Source organism: Scyliorhinus torazame, chromosome 14 (genome assembly GCF_047496885.1).
Source record: "Scyliorhinus torazame isolate Kashiwa2021f chromosome 14, sScyTor2.1, whole genome shotgun sequence".
In the NCBI taxonomy this organism is placed as follows: domain Eukaryota; kingdom Metazoa; phylum Chordata; class Chondrichthyes; order Carcharhiniformes; family Scyliorhinidae; genus Scyliorhinus; species Scyliorhinus torazame.
In genome coordinates, this window is record NC_092720.1 from 38,794,278 (window position 1) to 38,819,187 (window position 24,910).

Sequence of the window (24,910 nt, forward strand, 5' to 3'; positions counted from 1 at the left end):
AATATTCCTGATTGATTATTTGCAGAATGACTGGTCTGGTTTCTCATTGGGTTGTACATGGTTCCTCATATTATTCCAAACAAAACTACACTACCAAGAACCAGTGTTTCAAGTTATCCTTTGGGGGTTTGAGATACTCTCACTGGTAATATCAGCAAGGATCTTACCATTCACATTGAATGAGTTTAAGGTGTTGCAATCCTTGTGGGGAAACCTCTAACCAAAAATAATCAAATGTACCAAATGATCTCCGAATTAAGAAAGTACAAAAGGATTTCACGAATCAGAATCAGTGGAAATGAAACATGAATTAACAGGCAAATGATTCTTGATATATAAAGGTAAATGAAATATGTGACACAAGAATCGTCTTATGCAAGCAAAAGCACCCCTCACAAATTTGGCACCACGTGCAGTTCCAAAGTTCTATAACTTGGCCTGTGGCTTGTAGGATCTCTCACTTTCCCATTCAATTGATTCAGCACTCGAGTCATGTTCACCAGCAGCAGTATTCCATCCAAGGTCCTTGGATACAATTAACACTGGCAAGGCACATGGCTACGAACTCTCTCGTACTACATCACGTCAGTCCTGATGGTGTCATTTTCCTGAGTTTGTTTTCAACCGATCAACCAACAATATATAGTTCACAATCTGGGCCTCTGATACAAACGTTTGCATGCCTAACCTACTTGCACCATGCTGAGGATTCAGTTCCTTTTAACTCGCTGGGACATTGCTTCCTCAAGAGCTTCTAGTTTCTCCTATTTACCCTAATTTCTGGTCAATAACGATCTCAACCACATTCAATTAACGTCTTTGCTCTAACTCCTTCCCCTTCCTCTAACAATAATGACAAGGGCCCTCTTGATCTCACGATCCCTCTCATTAACCTCCATAGATACATTATATTCAGACATTCCTGCTATCTATTACATGATCCTACCATCAAATTACATCTCCTTTCCTGAAAATTTCCTGAGAGATTGTTCTCTTAATGACACCGTTTTCATTTTTCCAACATCTCTCTCCCTGGGTGTTTCAATCCAGGCCATTTCACATTCAATTTTAAGTGATATAGTATTTGCCCGTATATTTCACTGTCCAGCTACATGCATCTTCCCATTGAACTGTACTTGCTGCTCTTGGGGAAATCTCCTCACTGTTGAATGATTAGATGCTCAGCAGGTCTCTTGTGGATCAGATATGATTTGAACAAATAAGATTACCGTTGGTGCATTAATGTGCCTGTGTGTAGCTAATCCGCGATCCCTCTCCACCCCAGAAAATTATTACTACATCATTTACAATACTGTTTACCTGGAGTTGTAGAAGTCACTGTTTTCCTGTTTCTTTGACTGTGGTAAAGACTCAACAATAGATTGTTATGGTAAAATAACAAGGCTTTATTTACAAAACGACTGCATGCAGTTTTGGCTGAAAGTTGAGGTCGGAGAGCAGTTACTACCACTGCTGATTCCTACTCAAGTCCGCGCTTTTACAGAAAATCAGTTCAGTATTTATACATTATCATTATCAAGATTGCGTGACTACAGCTTAGCCAGGAATTCGATCAGAAGTAGAAACGGGAGCAATGTCATAAACCTGCTGACCTTTGTCTCATCCCTCATACCAATATCTTGTCTTTTGATAGAACATTAAAAGGTCGGAGGAGACTCATCCATTCCTTGTCTTATTCATACCGCCCTGGGTTATGACGAGTTAGCCTTATCAGAAATTACAGAGGTCAGGCATTTTGGAATAGCTTGACCTTCTCTGATCTTATTCATGCTTTAGGTTATGCGGAGTCAGCCTTATTGGTCTTACAAAGGGGTCTGGTACATTAAAATGGCTAGGTCAGCTTTTCTTACATTGTACCGAATAGTTTTCCCATCATGCCATTACTTAAATCGTACAACATTACAGAGTTTACAGCAAAGCTATGGCAGGAGGTTGGAGAACAAGGGACACTTCGTCAATGGAACTGGGGCGGGGGTGGAGACGCTGGGTTGGCTGCTGACTGTTGGAGCAGGGGCTGTGAGAACAGAAAGGGGTTGTTGGTAAATGAGAGAGAGTGGGGGATGTTTCTAAATGAAGCAGGGGGAGGAGGAGGTAGTCTTGAGACCATAGTGGTTGGGTGGGGAGGTGGTGGTTGTGAGGGAGGGGGGGTATTAAAATAATGAAAAATTACAAATTATTTTGTTGAGTCACAACATTATCATCTCTCCGCTGGCCGTCTCACCGAATTGCAATCCCGCTCGAATCCCACAATCCCATCCTAGAGACTCCCAGCATCATTTTCCCACAGGTTGTCTCAAAATAAATAGGGGACAAAAGGCGTCCCTTATTGGATAAATGGTCAAAATAAGGGACAATCCTTTAAAATACAGGGCAGTTGGTCACACTGTGGGGAACCACCATGCAAACTCTATTCCTCCATGTCTAAGATGACAACATCAAGTGAGAAACTGGCTCAAGTACCAGTCTGCAGCCTGTAGGACAGAGGGAGAAGGGAGAGCAATGAAATAAATGCTCAGCTTACCCGTTCTCCCTTTGCAGTGTTGGATATGTACTGTAATCAGCTCATGCTGTGCATTCACAGGAGCTGGCACAGAGACATCGTTGAATCATGCTGAATTTGCATTTACTTAGTACATGGTCGATGTGAAAGGAGTAAGTGTATGGCATTCTACTGAATTAATATATTTACTTTATTCAAATTACTTCACAGTTGGCAGTTCTTTCACTTTTAATCTTTAAAGTATAGGCTGTACATTGGTTTGCAGAAAACATTGACTCTCTTACCTTACTGCCTTTCACTCCATCACAGTGACATTTCGATTTACCACTACATGTACAATCCTGAAAGAAACAGACATGAAAAGCATAAGGAAAGGGAACAGTTCAGAAACCATTAAACTTTACTGTACTGTGTAACCTAGTCATGTGGGATCAAGCACAAGGGTCACTGGAGACAAGTCATTTGGAACTAAGTATGAAGGTCAAACAGTTGTGAAGGGAAAAGCCCTTTGTGGCTCTGTTGCACATTTTTCAGGAGTCCAATGTCAACTTGACTGGGTCAAAGTGGAAAATGAGTGTGTTTTAAATCTTTTGATGATACAGCACTTAATGAATATGCCAGAAGCATCTAGTAGCAGATCATCAATGCTGCATCAAGCTGTCCAAATAAAACTATCTTAATTGCCTCTTTGTGTCATCTGGGAAAATGCTGACAGATGACCGGAACTAACATTGCAAAATATTCTAGATAAATAGCAGTAACACTCTCCGAACATTGGACACTGAGGAACATTGCAGAAAAATCCCAGCTCCAGATGTTAGATAAAAACCAGCCCTTGACATAGTGAAATAGTCCAGGTTAATAGTCCACCATTGGTGGTCGTGCCTTCAGTTTGTTGGGACCCTAAACTCCGGGATTCCCTCCCTAATATAGAGAAATGCTCAATGTAGCAGCTGACTGATTAGCTCCTCTCTGACCACATTTAAATGAAATCCAAACCCGAAAATGGTTCAATTCTCTTCACACTGGCTTTGGGCGGGTGGCATGGTCACTCTGCCAACCTCACGCCCATTTCTGGTGGAAGCCAACGATTCAAAGTTTTTCCCCTTAGGCATCACTTACAGACATTCTACTCTAATTATCCTGGAACAAAAACTGTTCCCTTTCCCCCCACTGCTGTTCAGTGCCATTGGTCTACCTCGTTGAATAAACTTTTTCTTTGTTTTGATGGGAAGTTAGCTCAAAGGAAGCTTTGATGTGCCCAACTGTGTCATATGAACTTTTCCTTTCACTCTGTCACTGACTTTGTCTTATTGTTTTAAAGATGTGCGTAAATGCAAGTTAGTGTTGTTGCTGACTCGGTCCACTTTTTTCTGCAGATACATTACGGAGGAGTAGCTGCAGGATGACAAGAATTGGGTCCTGAATATTGATGGGTATATGACTTTCAAGAAGAATAGGAAGCTAGGTAAAGGTGGAGGGGTACCTCTGTTAATCAAGGATGGTGTTTGTGCAATAGTCAGAGGTTACCTTAATTCAGGAAATTAGGTTGCAAAATCGGTTTGGGTGGATATGAGGAAGAGTAACCACAATGTAAGACAAGGAAGAAATATTGGGTACTTGTGATAAAGAGATGACAATGATCATGCGTGACTTTAATCTACATATCGACTGAACAAAATCAGATTGGCATGAGTAGCCTGGATGAGGAGTTCATACAATACTTTTGAGATATTTTCTTAGAGCAGCACGTTCTGGAAGCAAACAGAGAGCAGGTTATATTAGACTTGGTATTGTGTAATATGACAGGATTAATTAATGACCTCAGTGTAAAGGCACCCAGAGGCAGCAGCGATCACAATATGACTGAATTTTACATCCAGTTTGAAAGGGAAAAGAGTGGGTCTGAGGCTAGTATTTTAAACTTAAATAAGGGCACTATAAGAACATAAGAACTAGAAGCAGGAGTAGGCCATCTGGCCCCTTGAGCCTGCTCCACCATTCAATGAGATCATGGCTGATCTTTTGTGGACTCAGCTCCACTTTCCGGCCCGAACACCATAACCCTTAATCCCTTTATTCTTCAAAAAACTTATCTCTCTTTATCTTAAAAACATTTAATGAAGGAGCCTCTACTGCTTCACTGGGCAAGGAATTCCATAGATTCACAACCCTTTGGGTGAAGAAGTTCCTCCTAAACTCAGTCCTAAATCTACTTCCCCTTATTTTGAGGCTATGCCCCCTAGTTCTGCTTTCACCCGCCAGTGGAAACAACCTGCCCGCATCTATCCTATCCATTCCCTTCATAATTTTAAATGTTTCCATAAGATCCCCCCTCATCCTTCTAAATTCCAACGAGTACAGTCCCTCGTAATCCAACTCCTTCAGCTCTGGGATTAACCTAGTGAATCTCCTCTGCACACCCTCCAGCGCCAGTACGTCCTTTCTCAAGTAAGGAGACCAAAACTGAACACAATACTCCAGGTGTGGCCTCACTAACACCTTATACAACTGCAACATAACCTCCCTAGTCTTAAACTCCATCCCTCTATCAATGAAGGACAAAATGCCATTTGCCTTCTTAATCACCTGTTGCACCTGTAAACCGACTTTTTGCGACTCACACACTAGCACACCCAGGTCTCTCTGCACAGCAGCATGTTTTAATATTTTATCATTTAAATAATAATCCCTTTTGCTGTTATTCCTACCAAAATGGATTACCTCACATTTGACAACATTGTATTCCATCTGCCAAACCCTAGCCCATTCACTTAGGCTATCCAAATCCCTCTGCAGACTTCCAGTATCCTCTGCACTTTTTGCTTTACCACTCATCTTAGTGTCGTCTGCAAACTTGGACACATTGCCCTTGGTCCCCAACTCCAAATCATCTATGTAAATTGTGAACAGTTGTGGGCCCAACACTGATCCCTGAGGGACATCACTAGTTACTGATTGCCAACCAGAGAAACACCCATTAATCCCCACTCTTTGCTTTCTATTAATTAACCAATCCTCTATCCATGCTACTACTTTCCCCTTAATGCCATGCATCTTTATCTTATGCAGCAACCTTTTGTGTGGCACCTTGTCAAAGGCTTTCTGGAAATCCAGATATACCACATCCATTGGCTCCCCGTTACCTACTGCACTGGTAATGTCCTCAAAAAATTCCACTAAATTAGTTAGGCACGATCTGCCCTTTATGAACCCATGCTGCGTCTGCCCAATGGGACAATTTCCATCCAGATGCCTTGCTATTTCTTCCTTGACGATAGATTCCAGCATCTTCCCTACTACCGAAGTTAAGCTCACTGGCCTATAATTACCTGCTTTCTGCCTACCTCCTTTTTTAAACAGTGGTGTCACATTTGCTAATTTCCAATCCGCTGGGACCACCCCAGAGTCTAGTGAATTTTGGTAAATTATCACTAGTGCATTTGCAATTTCCCTAGCCATCTCTTTTAGCACTCTGGGATGCATTCCATCAGGGCCAGGAGACTTGTCTACCTTTAGCCCTATTAGCTTGCCCATCACTACCTCCTTGGTGATAACAATCCTCTCAAGGTCCTCACCTGTCATAGCCTCATTTCCATCAGTCACTGGCATGCTATTTGTGTCTTCCACTGTGAAGACCGACCCAAAAAACCTGTTCAGTTCCTCAGCCATTTCCTCATCCCCACTATGTGGGTAAGAAAGCTGAGCTAGCTGAAATAAATTGGAACTAGGCTAGGGGACGGATCAATTGAGAAACAGTGGCAGACATTTAAGTTGATATTTCAGAACATTAAGAATAAGTATATTCCTACTATAAAAAAACATTCTAAAGAGCGGATCCACCTTCCATAGGAACAAAAGAAGTGAGGACAAGCATCAAACCTAAGGAAAACCATAACTGCACGAATATGGGTGGCAAATCACATGATTGCAGCACGGTAGCACAATGATTAGCACTGCTGCCTCACAGCGCCAAGGACCCAGGATCAATTCCGGTCTCGGGTGACTGTCTATGTGGAGTTTGTATATTCTCCCCATGTCTGCATGGATTTCCTCCTGGTGCTCTGATTTCCTCCCACAGTACAAAGATGTGCGGGTTAGGTGGCTAGGTCATGATAAATTGTCCGGAACGTCCAAAGGTTAGGTGGGGTTATGGGGTTACATGGATGGAGTGGGAGAGTGGGCCTGGATGGGGTGTTCTTTCAGAGGGCTGGTGTAGGCTCGATAGGCTGCATAGCCTCCTTCTGCATTGTAGGGATTCTATGATTTTGGTCAGAATATAAAGAACGGCAGAGAATGACTAAAAGCTTGATAACGAGAAAAAAATTAGAGTATGAGCGGAAGCTAGCTAGATATGTAAAAATTAATAGCAAGAGGTTCTATAGCTTTTAGAAAGGAAAATAATCGATAGAGTGAGGGGTGATTCTCAAGAGAGTGAGAATAGGGGAGTTAATAAAGAAATGGTGGATGACATGAACAAATATTTTGTATCAGTCTTCACTATAGGAGATACAAAAACATTTCAGTAATAACTATAAGTCAGGTGGTGAGAGGGAGAGAGGGACTTGGTGAAATTACTGGGCATGTCGTACTGAGTAAACAAATGGAGCAATGGGCTGACAAGTCTCTGGGTCCTGATGGATTGCATCCTAGGGTTTTATAAGAGGTAGATAAATAGATACAGATATTTCCCCAAATTCCCCAGATTTGGAAAGATTCTACATTGTGTTTTCTGGAAAATAGCAAATATATGCAAGGATATATTCCCTTTATTCAAGAAGGGAGGCAGAAAACAGGAAAACTATAGGCCGGTTGATTTGACACCTGTCATGGCGATGGCGTTAGAATTGATCGTAAAAGAGGTTAAAGCTGAGCACTTAGAAAAACTCAAAACAATCAGAAAGAGTCAGCATGGCTTTGTGAAAGGGAAATCATGCTTAACCAATTTATTAGAGTTCTTTGAAGGAGTAACGTGTGCTGTGGATAAAGGGGAACCTATAGATGTACTGTACTTGGATTTACAGAAGGCATTTAATAAGATGCCACATAAAGGTTATTGTGGAATATAAAAGCCATTAAGGGTAACATATAAGCATGGATAGAAGATTGACTGGCTGGCAGAAAACAGAGTATATGTATAAATGGGTCTTTGTTTAATTGCAGGATGTGACAAGTGGAGTCCTTCAGACATCTGTGCTGGGGATTGGATATGTTTATTGTCACGTGTACCGAGGTACAGTGAAAAATATTTTTCTGCGAGCAGCTCAACAGATCATTAAATACATGGGAAGAAAAGGGAAGAAAAGAAAATACATAATAGGGCAACACAACATATACAATGTAACTACATAAGCACTGGCATCGGATGAGGCATACAGGGTGTAGTGTTAATGAGGTCAGTCCATAAGAGGGTCATTTAGGAGTCTGGTAACAGCGGGAAAGAAGCTGTTTTTGAGTCTGTTCGTGCGTGTTCTCAGACTTTTGTATCTCCTGCCCAATGGAAGAATTTGGAAGAGTGAGTAAGCCGGGTGCGTGGGGTCTTTGATTATGCTGCCCGCTTTCCCCAGGCAGCGGGAGGTGTAGATGGAGTCAATGGATGGGAGGCAGGTTTGTGTGATGGACTGGGCGGTGTTTACGACTCTCTGAGGTTTCTTTCAGTCCTGGGCCGAGCAGTTGCCATACCAGGCTGTAATGCAGCCCGATAGGATGCTTTCTATGGTGCATCTGTAAAAGTTGGTAAGGGTTAATGTGGACATGCCGAATTTCCTTAGTTTCCTGAGGAAGTATAGGCACTGTTGTGCTTTCTTGGTGGTAGCGTCGACGTGGGTGGACCAGGACAGATTTTTGGAAATGTGCACCCCGAGGAATTTGAAACTGCTAACCATCTCCACCTCGGCCCCGTTGATGCTGACAGGGGTGTGTACAGTACTTTGGTGCCTGAAGACAATGACCAGCTCTTTAGTTTTGCTGGCATTGAGGGAGAGATTGTTGTCGCTACACCACTCCACTAGGTTCTCTATCTCCCTCCTGTATTCTGACTCGTCATTATTCGAGATCCGGCCCACTATGGTCGTATCGCCAGCAAACTTGTAGATGGAGTTGGGACCAAGTTTTGCCACGCAGTCGTGTGTGTGTACAGGGAGTAGAGTAGGGGGCTAGGTACGCAGCCTTACGGGACCCTGGTGTTGAGGACTATTGTGGAGGAGGTGTTGTTGTTCATTCTTACTGATTGTGGTCTGTTGGTCAGAAAATCGAGGATCCAGTTGCCGAGTGGGGAGCCAAGTCCTAGGTTTTGGAGCTTTGATATGAGCTTGGCTGGGATTATGGTGTTGAGGGCGGAGCTGTAGTCAATAAATAGGAGTCTGATGTAGGAGTCCTTGTTTTCGAGATGCTCTAGGGATGAGTGTAGAGCCAGGGAAATGGCGTCTCATGTGGACCGGTTGCAGCGGTATGTGAATTGCAGTGGGTCAAGGCGTTCTGAAGTATGGAGGTGATGTGCTTCATGATCAACCTCTCGAAGCATTTCATTACGACTGAAGTCAGGGCCACTGAACGGTAGTCATTGAGGCATGTTGCCTGATTCTTCTTTGGTACCGGTATGATGGTGGTCTTCTTGAAGCAGGTGGGGACCTCGGAGTGGAGTAGGGACAGGTTAAAGATGTCCGCGAATACCTCTGCCAGCTGGTCCACGCTGGCTCTGAGTGCATGACCAGGGATCCAGTCCAGGCCCATCGCCTTCCGAGGGTTCACTTTCAGGAAGGCCAATCTGACTTTGGAAGCTGTGATGGTGGATATGGGTGAATTATGGGCTGCTGGGGCACTCGCCAGCGGATTGTTGGTTACCTGCTTGAACCGAGCATAGCCTTAACCTTTTACAATTTACATCAATAACTTAGATGAGGGGAGTAAATATATGGTAGCTAAATTTTCAGATTACGCAAAGGTAGATGGGAAAGTATGTTGTGAAGAAGACATGACGAGTTTGCAGACAGAGTTGAGTGAGGGGAAAACAATCTGGCAGCGGAAGTAGAATGTGAGAAGATGTGAAGTTGTCCTCTTTGACAGGAGGATTAAATGCAGAGTATTACTTAAATGGAGAACAACTGCAGAATTCTGAGGTGCAGAGGAAACTAGGGTGTACTTGTGCATGAGTCACAAAATGTTAGTATGTAGGTACAGCATATAATCAGAAAGCCTGGTGGGATGCAACTCCTTTTTAAAAATATGTTAATTGGAAATTTTCAATATAAACAAAATAACATAAAACAATTAACAAAGTTACAAAATCAAAGAACAAAACAAACAATCAAAAGCACACATTAACTTAACCACACACAACTAATCTAAACCCATTAACAACTGATGGTAATTGGCTCTCTAAAAAAGGAAATGAACGGCTGCCATCATAGGTAAGACTCTTCTAGCGACCCTCTGATGGTGGACTTAGCCTTCTCCAAATATAAGAACAAAATTAGATCACCTAACCAGGCCGAGGCACTGGGCGGAGTAGGAGACCTCCACGCAAACAGAACTTGTCTCAGGATTATTAACGAGGTAAAGGCGTGGACATCCGCCTTCACCCCCGTCTGGAGCACAGGCGAGTCTGGCACCCCGAAAATGGCCACCAGCGAACATGGCTCCAAATCAACATTGAGTATCTCCGACATGGTGTTGAAGAAAGAGACCCAAAAGCCTACTAAGTTGGGACAAGACCAGAACATATGAGTGTGGTTGTCCGGCGTCCGAGAACAATGCTTACACCTTTCCTCCACCGCAGAACATGTTCCTGCTGCTCGTGCAGCACCTTTGGATACCTTTCCGAAAGCCTGTCTCTGTGGCAGCTTTTCAGGACCTCTCCCGGTGGCTTTCCAAATCCTTCTGCCTCCCCATCTTTTCTCCCTCTTTTTCTCCCTCTCAGCTCTGTCCAGCCCATGAAACAATGGTTCTGTCCTGGGCTTTTGATTATCCACTCCTGTTTACACAAAAGAACGGGGCCATGCTATGGATATGCAATTAACCTCTAATTCACAGACAAAGGAGGCCATCAGTATCTGTAATGGGCTAATGGCTGGTCAGATCAGAGGACAATGGATCTTGAGTGAATCACCCTGGCTGAACAGGGGTATCCTGTTTATTCCCATTAACAAGTTTAAATCTGAATTGGACAATGTAACTCACGCCAGGTGTGGGCGTATACCTCTGACTCAGTGCAAACAGTTTTACCCTCAGTCTGGTAACCCCTGAATTGACCCATTATATCTTTGATCCAATTTCTTAACATCTCCCTATCGTAACACCAGTAGTAAAATAATAAGTTGGGAAAAGCTAAGCCAGCTGACTGCCTGTCTCTCTGGAGCAACACCCTGTGGATCCTTGCCCTAATAAATGTGGACACCAATTTATTAACTTTGACAAAGAAGGATTGGGGAGAAAAGTGGGGAGACATTGAAAAAGGAATAAAAATCTTGGGAGCACATTCATTTCAATTGTCTGAACCCTGCTTGCCAAGGACAGGGGCAGGTTGTCCCACTTCTGCAAGTCAGATTTGGCACCATTGAGTGGACTAATATAATTTAATTCATGAAGCGAGGCCCATTCGTGGACCACTCGGATTCCTAGATAACAAAAGTCAATTCTGTCAATGTGAAAAGGTAGTGTCTCCAGATGGGCTCTCTTCCCCAAAGGGTTAACCGGGAAGCATCCGCTCTTATTCAAATTCAACTTATACCCAAAGAATGAGCCAAAACTCACAAGTAGCTTAATTTTCTCGTCCATTGTGTATACTGGGTCGTAATATAAAGAAGCAGGTCATCCACGTACAGCGATCTGTTAGGTTCCACCCCTCCTCAACTCATCCCATTCAACTTAATAGAAGATCTCAGTGCTATGGCAAGCGGTTCTATTGCCAAAGCAAACAGGAGCGGAGACAATGGACATCTCTCCCTCATGCCCCTACTCTGTGGGAAGTAGCCAGAATTCAAATCATTCGTACGAACACAGGAGTGGGGGAACCTATAGAACATAGAACATACAGTGCCGAAAGAGGCCATTCGGCCCATTGAGTCTGCACCAACCCACTTAAGCCCTCACTTCCACCCTATCCCCATAACCCAATAACCCCACCTAACCGTTTTGGACACTGAGGACAATTTGGCATGGCCAATCCACCTAACCTGCACGTCTTTGACTGTGGGAGGAAACCGGAGCACCCGGAGGAAACCCATGCAGATACGGGGAGCACGTGCAGACTCCTCACAGACAGTGACCCAGCGGGGAGTATAAAGTAAACTAATCAAGGAAATAAACCTTTGTCCAAATCCAAACCTCCCAAGAATCTTAACGAGATATCCCCACTCCACTCTATCAAATGCCTTTTCAGCATCATGGGGAACAGTGCACAAGCATATAAGTAATGGGCCTGTCACCTGAATTTCTACTCCAGCTTTAATCTCTGACCCCCACAACTGGAAATCCACTGGGTGGGCTTTGGTGCAAGGTTGCACAAGCTTGGCCCTTCCGCGGTGGACCCTACTGGAGGTCAAGGGGGTCAGAGATTAACAGAAGTGCTCCCCAAAGTCAATCCGAAGCCCCCCTCCTGCAGAATGATAATCATGCCCTCTATCAGCACCCCCATGAGCCCCTCAATGAGACCCCACATAAAAGATCTCCATAACCAGAAACCCTCCATCAGAGAACCCCCATCAGAGAACCTCCATCAGTGAACCCCCATTAGAGAACGCCCCATCAGAGAACTCCCATCAGAGAATGCCCATCTCAGATCCCCATATGATAGACCCCCCAATAGAGACCCCCAGCTCAGAAACCCACATCTCAGATATCCCCTCATCAGAGATCCCAACAGAGATTCCTCATCAGAGATCCCTCCATCAGAAAACCCTCCCATCAGAGATCCCTCCATCAGAGATCCCCCATCAGAGAACCCTCCCATCAGAGAACCCTCCCATCAGAAATCCCTCCTTCAGAGATCCCTCCATCAGAGATCCCTCCATCAGAGATCCCTCCATCAGAGATCCCCCATCAGAGAACCCCCCATCAGAGAACCCTCCCATCAGAGAACCCTCCCATCAGAGAACCCACCCATCAGGGATCCCTCCATCAGAGATCCCTCCATCAGAGATCCCTCCACAGGAGATCCCTCCATCAGAGATCCCCATCAGAGAACCCTCCCATCAGAGAACGCTCCCATCAGAAATCCCTCCTTCAGAGATCCCTCCATCAGAGATCCCTCCATCAGAGATCCCTCCATCAGAGATCCCCCATCAGAGAACCCCCATCAGAGAACCCTCCCAACAGAGAACCCTCCCATCAGAGATCCCTCCATCAGAGATCCCTCCATCAGAGATCCCTCCATCAGAGATCCCCCATCAGAGATCCCCATCAGAGATCCCCCCATCAGAGAACCCTCCCATCAGAGATCCCTCCATCAGAGATCCCTCCATCAGAGATCCCTCCATCAGAGAACCCTCCCATCAGAGAACCTCCCAGCAGAATTTTCCCCCTATCAGTGATCCCCCTATCAGAGATTCTGCCCCCCCATCAGTGATCCCCCCCACCAGTCATCCCTGCCTGGAAGCTAGGCAGAATTACTGTTTTTTCACTTACCAGTCTCTTACATCTGCTGCCTCAGTCAGTAGTGTTGAAAGCAGCAGCTGTTACAAGTGTCCTAGGCTTCATAGAAAGCTAAAACATAGCACACGGCTTTAAACCCCGTCAGATCTTTTGATCTGTGAGAATTATATTCACTTTCAAAGAAAAATAGCTTTAAGTAGGCTGTAATTGACAGGTTATTAGCTTCCAGACTGCCAGGGGTCTGGATTGTTTTTATTCATTTCCCTCTTGAAACACCGAGGAGCTAAGTGCTTTCAATTTCCTCTTTTTCTCCGCAGAAAGCACTTAGCTCCTAAGGAGCTGTTAATCATAGCTACATGTTTATAAACATGGGGTTAGTTTCAAAGCAGGATTCTTGAGATGCATTCAAGCATGAAGGGAGGTCTCATTTAGGGTCTTATGAAGGGGTTTAATGGGGGTCTCAGTGTGGGGGGTCTCATGTTGGTCCCATATGGGATCACATGGGGTGTCTAATAGGAGGGTTTCATGTGGGGTGTCATGAGGGTATCTCATGTGGGGTCTCATGCGGGGTCTTATGTGGGGTCTTAAGGGGTTTAAATGGGGGTCTCTTTTCGTATGTGCTTCTGAATAGTTGCCTCTTTTAAAGCCACATTAGCAATTGATAAAGAATTAAATTCATGAGGGTGTTTTGATCTTTCCTTCATGATGAGTCACAGAGTTGGTGTGATTATTTAGCTCTGTGACTCAATCAGTCAGAAAACACAATGGCAGCAGATTCCCCTTCAAATGAAGAAAAAGATCATTAACTGATCCAACTCTGGGCTACTGCTGTGAATGGCGCAAATTATATTAATCAGAGAGACAGATTAGTTGCCACTTTATCGCACCTCCCTGCCTGAAAACCTCATTGAGGCAGTGGGCGGAATTTAGTATTGGGGAGACAGGGGTCCCCCCCACCAGATGGAGAAGCAATATGGCACCAACGTTGATTTTCAATGGGAGGCCCGGTGCAATTGCTTGGTAAATAGGCATTTACCTGGGCAGCATAAGGCTTCCTGTCAGGTTAAAATCCCAGTAGCGTGCAAATCCTCCTGATTGGTTATAAATGGTTTATTAATGAGCCTGAATGCCTTCTCACTGCTAGCAGGTTGGTGTCCCGCGTTGGCTCCTTCCCGCCGCTCAGTAAATGGGAAACATTTTTCCTGCCGCCGGGTGTTAGGTCATAGAATCATAGGATATCTGCAGTGCAGAAGGAGGCCATTCAGCCCATCGAGTCTGCACCTACCTGGCAAACGAGCACCCCACCCAGGTTCAGTAACCCTCCCCATCCCCGGAACGCCTGAATAACTTCCCATGCGATTTCCCAGCCTGCCCACCATCTTGCCTGTTCTAAAGTGAACCACTAACCTTCACTTGGTATTGTTTCTTCAGTTGACATTGAAATAAACGCAAAAGCAGAAAATGCTGGAAAGTCTCAGCAGATCCGACAGCATTTGTGGAGAAAGAACTGAACTAATGTTTCGAGTCCTTATCAAAGCGAGAGATGCTGTCAGACCTGCTGAGACTTTCTGGCATTTTCTGTTTTTAGTTCAGATTCCAGCATCTGCGGTAATCTGCTGTTATATTAAAATAAATGCACTTGCTCAGCAGGCCTCACAAAGGGAAAGACTTCATGATTGATTGGGGTTGAGTACCTCACAGCAGTGTAATCTCATGGGAAGGAGTGTGTCGATTTTATTAATAGGGTTGCGCAGCGTTAGATGCCAGCCACGCCTGAGCCCTCAGCCCTCCATTATCACCAGCATTATATTAAATTACTTGAATCATGAAATCATTCACCCTCTGCCTCAGGTAGCAATGCAACAGTTTAGTAACAAGGTATGAACGTTTTGGAATATCACTCCCCGCATTTACGAATAGAATAGAATAGAACATACAATGCAGAAGGAGGCTATACGGCCCATCGAGTCTGCATCGACCGAATTAAGCCCTCACTTCCACCCTATCCCCATAACCCAATAACCCCTCCAAACCTTTTTTGGACACTAAGGGTAATTTAGTATGGCCAATCCACCTAACCTGCACGTCTTTGGACTGTGGGGAGAAACCGGAGCACCCAGAGGAAACCCACGCAGACACGGGGAGAACGTGCAGACTCCACACAGACAGTGACCCAGCGGGGAATCGAATCTGGGACCCTGGCGCTGTGAAGCCATAGTACTATCCACTTATGCTACCGTGCTGCCTATTTCTTGTACAAGGCTTATTGTAAATGCACCAAGGCAAAAGTTGGAGAAAAAAGTAGGCACAATTCACTGTCTGGATATCGGGGTCAGTCATGCAGCAAGGGTACTGTGGTGATTGTTCCTTTAAGGGCAACACAGCAGAGGAGGGTCACCTGGCTTGGGGTACCAATTGGGACTGAGAATGGGTAACCACCCCCAGGGGGTGGTGTGATGATATGTGAACTATCCTCTGTGCATATAATATAATAACCAAACCGTATGTAAACATTAGTGCCTGCATGTATAGATTAGTATTCTAGCATCCGACCACAGGTGGTATGGTGACAGGAGTAGGTCACTGGAAGACAGGACACATGGGATGCATTCTAGCATCCGACAACAGGTGGCGTGGCAACAGGAGTAGGTCACTGGAAGACATCCACATGGGAGACAGGATGTATTCTCCTTGACAGCACAGAGACAGGGGAGAGAAGCTGGACAGCAAGCACAGGTTGCAGTCACAGATCAAGCTGCTCCTGCGTCAACAGTAGCATAAGTGGATAGCACTGTGGCTTCACAGTGCCAGGGTCCCAAGTTCGATTTCCTGCTGGGTCACTGTCTGTGCAGAGTCTGCACTGTGTCTGGTGGGTTTCCTCCGGGTGCTCTGGTTTCGTCCCACAGTCCAAAGATGTGCAGGTTAGATGGATTGGCCATGATAAATTGCCCTTAGTGACCAAAAAGGTTAGGAGGGGTTATTGGGTTACAGAGATAAGGTGGAAATGAGGGCTTAAGTGGGTCAGTGCAGAATTGATGGGTCGAATGGCCTCCTTCTGCACTGTATGTTCTATGTTCTAACAGTAACGAATCATAGTTGTTTGTATTGAGCCGTCGTATCCAACTGTAGTCTTAGTAGACATCATAGAAACACTTTAGTGTTTTAGTTAATTAATAAACAGTTTTGTTCATTTACAAAGCTGGATGTTCTCTGATCACTTCAACTATAAAGACCTCACCATCCGGCATACAGAGAACATTACAGGTGGAGTTCTGTCTTAGGCAGAAGATATCTAGAAGATATATAGGGACTAATGCAGCCGGTGGGTTGCTCTAAGGCAGCGGGGGCTGCTGGCCTCTGTAATGTTTTTTTATTAATAAATACCTTTTGTGTTTCTAAAGAAGCCCGTGAGCGTGCATCATTACAGGTACTTGCGGTTGACTGTGAAGAAATCTGCCCACAAAGGTTTGGTGATCTCTGAGTCTTATTGTTTTCCCTCTTTTTTTGACAGCAGTTTATATCTGGTGCTAAATCAATGGGATGTCTTGGTGTGTTACAGCGGTGATGTCAGTTAGCAGGTGGCTAGCCAATTGCTCACATCGCACACCAGGATCTTAAAAGTCACCCTTCGCTTTTAATTTAAATTTTGAGATGTCAAAATAAATGATTATGATTGGATTCAGAAAGAAGCCAAAATAAAGGTAAAAATCTAATAACTAAAAATGTCAAAGGTATGTGGAGGTTTTTTTAAATCATAATGGAGAAATTTGACATTCAACAAATATAAAAGTAGCTTTTCAGGTGCAGTAAATATGAAGTTATTTTGCCTTTCAAAAACATAATTACTCAGCATTCAACAAGGGATAACTTTTTCAAGGGTTCTCACAGTGAGACATGCTTGGTGGAAGTTCTGGTTGGTTCAATTAATTCTTCAGCAATTGGAGTCAACAGCACACCCTCTAGAGGGGCATAGATTCATTAACAGCAATTTAATTCCAAGACTGAGATTGACAGATTTTTAATCAGTTAGGGAATCAGGTTACCGAGATAAGGCGGGGAAAGTGCAGTTGAGGATTATCAGTCATAATCTCATTGACTGGCAGAGCAGGCTTGGTGGGCCGAATGGCCGCCCTCTTGCTCCTATATCTTATGGTCTTGCGTGCAGACTCCAGAGGTTTCTCTCTATTTTGATGAACTGATGACAGTAAACACTTTCAGTTTTTGCCATCATTACTATCACAAAACTTAGGTCAGACCACTGTGCACCCCAATCTGCAATTTACATCTTGATTTCAGTAACAAAAGGCAATACAATTATTTGTTCATTTAAGCAGTAAAATGTGGTCTCTGCGATTGCAATGGCCTAGTTGTCAGTGGCGATCACAGTGGTGTTAACTCAGGAAACTGGATTGTGCTGTAGGGAGGGAAATTTGCCATCCTAACCCAGTCTCTCCTATATGTTGAGTCTCCTATATATAAACAACAACTTGATAGTAGATTGCCCTCTGAAATAGCCAATCAAGCGACTCAGTTGACCCAAACATCTACTAAAAAGAGTAAGAATAGAAGGACTAGGAGCAGGAGTAGGCAATTCAGTCCCTTGAGTCTAAACCACCATTCAATACGATCAAGGCTGATATCATCTCCAATTGGAGTTATGTGTGGCTCATATCCAGTTTTGGGAACAAGTGGCCCCCAGCTAGTTTCACATACAAATACTCCACATGTGGCATGGGCTATCTATCCAGGCAGGAGGCCCTGTCACAGTCATTTCACAATTGGAGCAGAGGCCAACCGACTTATCTGGCTTCAACACCTGGACCACTAGTGCGGCCCACTCCGCAAATCGGATTGGGTGTATGATGCCCACGCTCTCCAAGTGCCATAATTCAGATTCCACCTTCGAGAGCACGCCATAGGGAACCGGTCGTGCTCTGAAGTATTTGGGTTGGGCCTCTGGGTCGATGCAAATCCACGCCTTGGTCCTCTTTATTCTGCCCAGGCCTTCCTGGAATACCTCTAGATATTTACCGAGGCCCTCGCACTGGCTACCGTTGCCCACCTGGAAAATCTGCTGTCTGTCCAAATGAAGCATTCACAGCCAATCATGGCCCAACAGATTGGGTGCTGGCCCTGTACCATTATTAGCAGCAGTCTGACTGTCTGCTGCCAGTGGGTCACCGGGGTCACGGCGGTTCCTATAATGTTCAGTGGTTCCCCAGTATATGTCGCCAATCTGGACTTGGTATCGCGCAAGCTCAATGTCAGCATTCCCGTTCAAAGCTGGAGGAAGGTCTGCTGACCAATGATGGAGACATCAGCCACCGTGTCTATCTCCATTACTAGGGGGTGCCCGTTGACTTGCAGTTTGATCCGAATCAGTACCACTTTAGGGGCCATGATTCAATTCAGCTGCATCAAGGGGGCAGCACAGTAGCATTGTGGATAGCACAATTGCTTCACAGCTCCAGGGTCCCAGGTTCGATTCCGGCTTGGGTCACTGTCTGTGCGGAGTCTGCGCATCCTCCCTGTGTGTGCGTGGGTTTCCTCCGGGTGCTCCGGTTTCCTCCCACAGTCCAAAGATGTGCAGGTTAGGTGGATTGGCCATGATAAATTGCCCTTAGTGTCCAAATTGTCCTTAATGTTGGGTGGGGTTACTGGGTTATGGGGATAGGGTGGAGGTGTTGACCTTGGTTAGGGTGCTCTTTCCAAGAGCTGGTGCCGACTCGATGGACCGAATGGCCTCCTTCTGCACTGTAAATTCTATGATAGTCTATGAAGTCGTCCTCCTCAGGGTAGGCCGCATGCAAAGCATTGGCTCGAGGCAACCTTAACATCTGCTCTGGGCGGTGTGTTCAGGGGCTGTTTAGCACAGGGCTAAAGAGCTGGCTTTGAAAGCAGACCAAGGCAAGCCAGCAGCACGGTTCAATTCCCATACCAGCCTCCCTGAACAGGCCCCGGGATGTGGCGACTAGGGGCTTTTCACAGTAACTTCATTTGAAGCCTACTTGTGACAATAAGCGATTTTCATTTCATTTCATTTCATTTCTTTGCCGATTCTGGCAGCCTTGGGTTGCCGCACATTCTGTGACTGCAGGCTTGGCAATGTCACTGGTTCTCCCCGTCGTCTTCTGGGGCGGTGTCACCCTGGTCTGTTGTGGCCCTTGGCCATTAATCCAGGCGCAGCGTTGTTTTGGTGGCGATCTGGTCATGCAAGCACTGCCCTGAGATGGCGCTCTATATGTCGCCAATCATGTGTAGTATGGGGTCGACCCCCGTATGTCGTTTGGGGGTCGACCAACACGATGGACGCTGCAGTCAACGGAATCCTGGAGCACCGGAATCCTCCTTCTCCTGGGACATGGCTATCTGGAAGGCTTTTTTCAAATCTAGTGTAGGCTCTGCCAACAACTTTCTCTGAGTGAACACATTGTTAATCCCGCACACTAAATAGCCCCTTAACATCTCCGAAAGGGTTGGACCAAACTTGCAATGCTCAGCCGGCCTTCAGAGTGGAGCTAGAAAGTCCATAACTGACTCCCCTGGAGTCCACACAGCAGTGTTTGTTTTGTTTTTTAAATTATTTTTATTCAGATTTTTATCAAAACATAATTTTTGCATAACCATTAACAACATTTAACAAAACAAGGTAAAAGTTAACATTATATAAAGAACAAAAATACGCAACATCCCCCCCCCCCTGCCACCCCCCGGATTGCTGCTCCTGCTGACATTTACTGCTCTCCTAGAAAGTCGAGGAACGGCTGCCACCTCCGAGAGAACCCTGTCGTGGACCCTCTCAAGACAAACTTTATTTTCTCGAGACTGAGAAACCCAGCCATGTCACCAATCCAGGTCTCCACACTCGGGGGCTTCGTGTCTCTCCACATTAAAAGGATCCGTCTCTGGGCTACCAGACCTCGGCCTCTTTCGCTTCCTGGACTCCTGGATCGTCTGACACACCACAGTTCACTATCTCTGGACTCGGCACCACCCGCGTGTCTAAGATCTTGGACATTGCCTTAGCAAATCCCTGCCAGAATCCCTTAAGAGCCGGACATGCCCAGAACATATGGACATGGTCTGCTGGGCTTCCCGCACACCTCGCACATCTATCCTCAACCCCAAAGAACTTGCTCATTCTCGCTGCCGTCATGTGAGCCCGATGGACCACCTTAAACTGAATTAAGCTAAGCCTGGCACATGATGAGGAGGAATTAACCCTGCTTAGGGTATCAGCCCACAGGCCCTCATCCAGCTCCCCGCCTAGCTCCTCCAACTTGCCCTTAAGTTCCCGCACTGGGGCTTCCTCCACCTCCTGTAGTTCTTGGTAGATGTCCAACCCCTTCCCCTCCCCTACCCAGGTGCTGGAGACCACCCTATCTTGTATCCTGCGTGGGGGTAGCAACGGAAATGTCACCATCTGTTTTTTAAGAAAGGCGCGTACCTGAAGGTACCTGAAGGCATTTCCAGGGGGCAAATTGAATTTCTCCTCCAGCGCTTTCAAGCTGGGAAAAGTCACATCTATGAACAGGTCCCTCATCCTTTTAATACCAGCCCTATGCCAGCTTTGAAACCCTCCATCTATCTTGCCCGGGACAAATCTATGATTGTTGCATATAGGGGTCAAAACTGAGGCTCCCTCCACCCCCCTGTGTCTTCTCCACTGACCCCAGATCCTTAATGCCGCCGCCACCACCAGACGTGAGGAGTAGAACGCCGGCGAGAACGGCAGAGGTGCCGTTACGAGTGCTCCTAAGCTGGTGCCTTTGCATGAGGCCACCTCTAACCGCTCCCACGCCGACCCCTCCCCCAGTACCCATTTCCTAATCATGGCTATATTAGCCACCCAATAGTAGCAGCAGAGATTCGGCAGCGCAGGCCCCCCCACCCCCCCCCCCCCCCCGGACTGCGCTCCAGATAACAGTCTCTTTACTCGCGGGGTCTTATTTGCCCATATCAATCCCGAAATGATCTTGTTCACCCCCTTAAAGAAGGACTTAGTGATGAAGATGGGAAGGCACTGGAAGACAAACAAAAATCTGGGGAGGACTGTCATGTTAACGATCTGCACCCTCCCCGCTAGAGAAAGCGGGAGCATGTCCCACCTTTTAAAGTTCCCCTCCATCTGCTCTACCAGCCGGGATAAGTTAAGCTTGTGGAGTGCATCCCAGTTCGAGCCACCTGTACACCTAGGTACCGAAAGCTCTTCTCCACCATCTTAAGCGGCAGCTCTCCCAATCTCTTCTCCTGCCCTTTAGCTTGGATCACGAACATCTCGCTTTTCTTCCCGTTTAATTTGTCCCCCGAGAAATTGCCGAAGTCCCTCAAAATCTGCTTGACCTCCCCCAACCACAGGAGCAGATCATCCGCATAAAGCGAGACCCGTTGCCCCCCCCCCCCCAACTGAACCAACCCTGCCAGTTCTTTGAAGCCCGCAGCACTATGGCCAACGGCTCTATTGCAAGGGCGAATAATAACGGGGAGAGGGGGCGCCCCTTCCTCGTCCCTCGATGGAGCCTAAAATATTCCGACCTCACCGTGTTCGTGCATACACTTGCTACGGGGGCCTGATAAAGTAGTTGGACCCACCCTATGAATCCCTCACCGAATCCAAACCTTCTTAGCGTTTCCCACAGGTACTCCCATTCCACCCGGTCAAAGGCTTTCTCTGCATCCATCGCAGCCACAACATCTGCCTCCCCTCCTTCCGAGGGCATCATAATAATGTTTAGGAGCCTCCGTACATTGGAGTTCAGTTGCGTGCCCTTAACGAAGCCTGTCTGATCCTCCCCTATTACTCCTGGGATACAGTCCTCAATTCTAGCGGCCAAAATCTTGGCCAGCAATTTGGCAACCACGTTCAAGAGCGATATCGGTCTATAGGACCCACATTGTAGCTGATCTTTCTCCCGTTTGAGGATGACTGAAATCAAAGCCTGTGACATTGTTGGGGCAGGGTCCCTCTTTCTTTAGCCTCGTGAAAGGATCTTAGCAGGAGTGGACTCAACGGTTCCAAAAATTTAGAATTCTACAGGATAGCTGTCCGGCCCCGGGGCCTTGCCTGACTGCATACTCCCTAGGCCCTTAACAATCTCCTCCAACTCTATCGGGGCCCCCAGTCCCTCCACCAGGTCCTCTTCCACCTTTGGAATCCTTAATTGGTCCATGAATTGCTTCATCCTTTCCCCTCCCGTTGGGGGTTCTGACTCGTACAGTTTACCATAAAACACCCGAAAGACTTCATTCACCCCCTCTGGGTCCAAGACCGTGTTACCATCCTTATCCCGAACTTCCCCAATTTCCCTGGCCGCCTCCCTCCTATGAAGTTGGTGCGCCGGCATTCTACTCGCTTTCTCCTCATATTCACAGACAGCCCCTTTTATCTTCCTAAGCTGTGCTACCGCTTCAAACTCCGCTTGCAGTTTCCGGCGCTCCTTCAATAGCCCCGTCTCGGAGGTCTCCGTGGAACTCCTGTCTACTCTGAGTATTTCCTCAACTAGCCTCTCACTCTCCGCTCTTTCTATCTTCTCCCTATGGGATCTGATAGAGATCAACTCCCCTCTAATAATTGCCTTCAGAGCCTCCCAAACCGTAGTCGCCGTTACCTCTCCCGTAACATTAGTTTCCAAGTAGTTTTGAATGTTCCTCTTTATCCGCCCACAAACCTCGTCATCCGCTAGCAGTCCCACATCTAGCCTCCAGAGTGGGCATTGCCCTCTCTCTTCACCAAGTCGCAAGTCCACCCAGTGCAGAGCATGATCAGAGTCTGCATTGGCCGAATATTCCGTCCCCTCCACCCTTGGGATTAACGCCCTGCTCACAACAAAAAAATCTATACGAGAATAGACTTTGTGGACGTGGGAGAAAAAAAGAGAACTCCTTCGCCTTCAGCCGAGCGGACCTCCATGGGTCTACGCCCCCCACCTGTTCCATGAAACCCCTCAGTTCCTTAGCCGCTGCTGGTCGCTTTCCCGACCTGGGCTTTGACCGCTCCAATACAGGGTCAATGACTGTATTGAAATCACCCCCCATGATCAAATTGTGTGAGTCTAAGTCCGGAATTTTACCCAGCATGCATCTCATGAATTCCACGTCATCCCAGTTCGGGGCGTAGACGTTCACTAGCACCACCCGGGTCCCCTGCAGCTTCCCACTAACCATTATGTACCTGCCCCCTTTATCAGCCACAATACTCCCTGTCTCGAATGCCACCCGTTTACTGACCAGAATTGCTACCCCTCTGGTATTTGAATCCAGCCCCGAATGGAACACCAGGCCCACCCACTCCTTTCTCAATCTTGTTTGATCTGCGAGTTTTAGATACGTCTCCTGTAGCATGGCTACGTCTGCCTTTAACCCCTTTAGGTGCGAGAACACGCGAGCCCCCTTGACCGGCCCATTCAGCCCCCTCACATTCCACGTGATCAGCCTGGACAGGTGTTAACCCCTCCCCCCTGCTGACTAGCCATCCCCTTTTTTCGGCCAGCCACGAGCCCGCGTCTCCCGTGCCTCCCGCTTACGAGCTCTCCCATTGGAGACCCCCCCCCCGACTCTCCACCTGTTCCCCCAAGTTGGCTCCTTTTCTGTCAGCAAAGCAGCATCTCCCCCCCCCCCCCCAACAGCCCCACGATCCCAATCCCCCAAGTCAAGCACCAGCTTAACACTAACTCTCCCCCCATTACGCTTCTGTGAGTCAGCTGACCCCGGATGCTCTCGCCTCTGTCTCCGATCATCCTGTTGCCTCGTTATTCGGGCCCCTCCCTTCCTATGGAAAGCCCAATTTAACTGCCTTTACAGCCCCCAAAGAACATTTTCCACCCCTACCCCCAGTGAAACACAAAAAACAAACCCCGGGCGCTATCCCGGCCCCACAAAAGAAATGGCTCCAGATGCCTGAAGAGCAGCCCTAAGTATAGGGCCCCTCTCCTCCCTCTGTGGCCGAACTCCACAAAAGCCGAGAACATGGCCAGAGAAACAGGGAACAAAAAGGTAAACAACATAACATAGCTCCCTCCGGCTATCAAACAATTATGTTAGGACAGCATCATGTTACCCATCCCCACCAGAGTGTTTCATCCCAGTGCGGCTGTCCTTTAGCTCGAGTCCAAATTTTCCTGTTTGATAAATGTCCACGCCTCGTCCGGTGTATCATAGTGGTGACGATCTTGATATGTGACCCAAATCCTCGCCGGATGCAGCAGTCCGAACTTCACCCCTTTGTTGTGGAGGGCCGCCTTAGCATGGTTGAATCCAGCGGCCTCTTGACCAGTTCTGCTCCCAGGTCCTGGTAAATGTGAATTACGCTGTTCTCCCACTTGCTGCTCCGCTCCTTTTTAGCCCATCGCAGGACACGTTCCTTGTCTGAGAAGTGATTAAATCGTACCACCATAGCCCTCGGCGGTTCGTTAGTCTTGAGCTTCCTTGCAAGGACTCTGTGCCCCGTCCAGTTCCAGAGGCCGAGGAAATGCTCCTGTCCACATCAGGGTCCCCAGCAACTTGGTCACAAATGCACTCGCATCCGACCCCTCTGCACCCTCAGGGAGGCCCAGAATTTGCAGGTTTGGCCTCCTGGACCTGTTTTCAAGGTCTTCCCATCTCTCCTGCCATCTCTTGTGCAAGGCATCATGTGCCTCCACCCTGACGGCCAGACCAAGTATCTCATCTTCGTTATCCGAGACCTTTTTCTTGATCTCCTTGATCGCCTTCTCCTGCATCTTCTGAGTCTCAACCATCTTCTCCATTGAGGCCTTCATCGGGGCCAGCATCTCCGTTTTCAGGTCAGCAAAACAACTTCTA

At 46.7% G+C, this 24,910-nt stretch overlaps 1 protein-coding gene across 1 annotated transcript in view; it reads right to left on the bottom strand.

The window, feature by feature from the left end:
- LOC140389655 (uncharacterized) overlaps nucleotides 1-24,910 on the bottom strand; it is a 152,087-nt gene that overhangs the window by 47,935 nt on the left and 79,242 nt on the right. Inside the window, exon 2 of the mRNA XM_072473984.1 lies at nucleotides 2,806-2,862. Within this exon, the coding sequence (XP_072330085.1) occupies nucleotides 2,806-2,862 (57 nt within the window). The remainder of the gene's footprint in view (nucleotides 1-2,805; nucleotides 2,863-24,910) is intronic.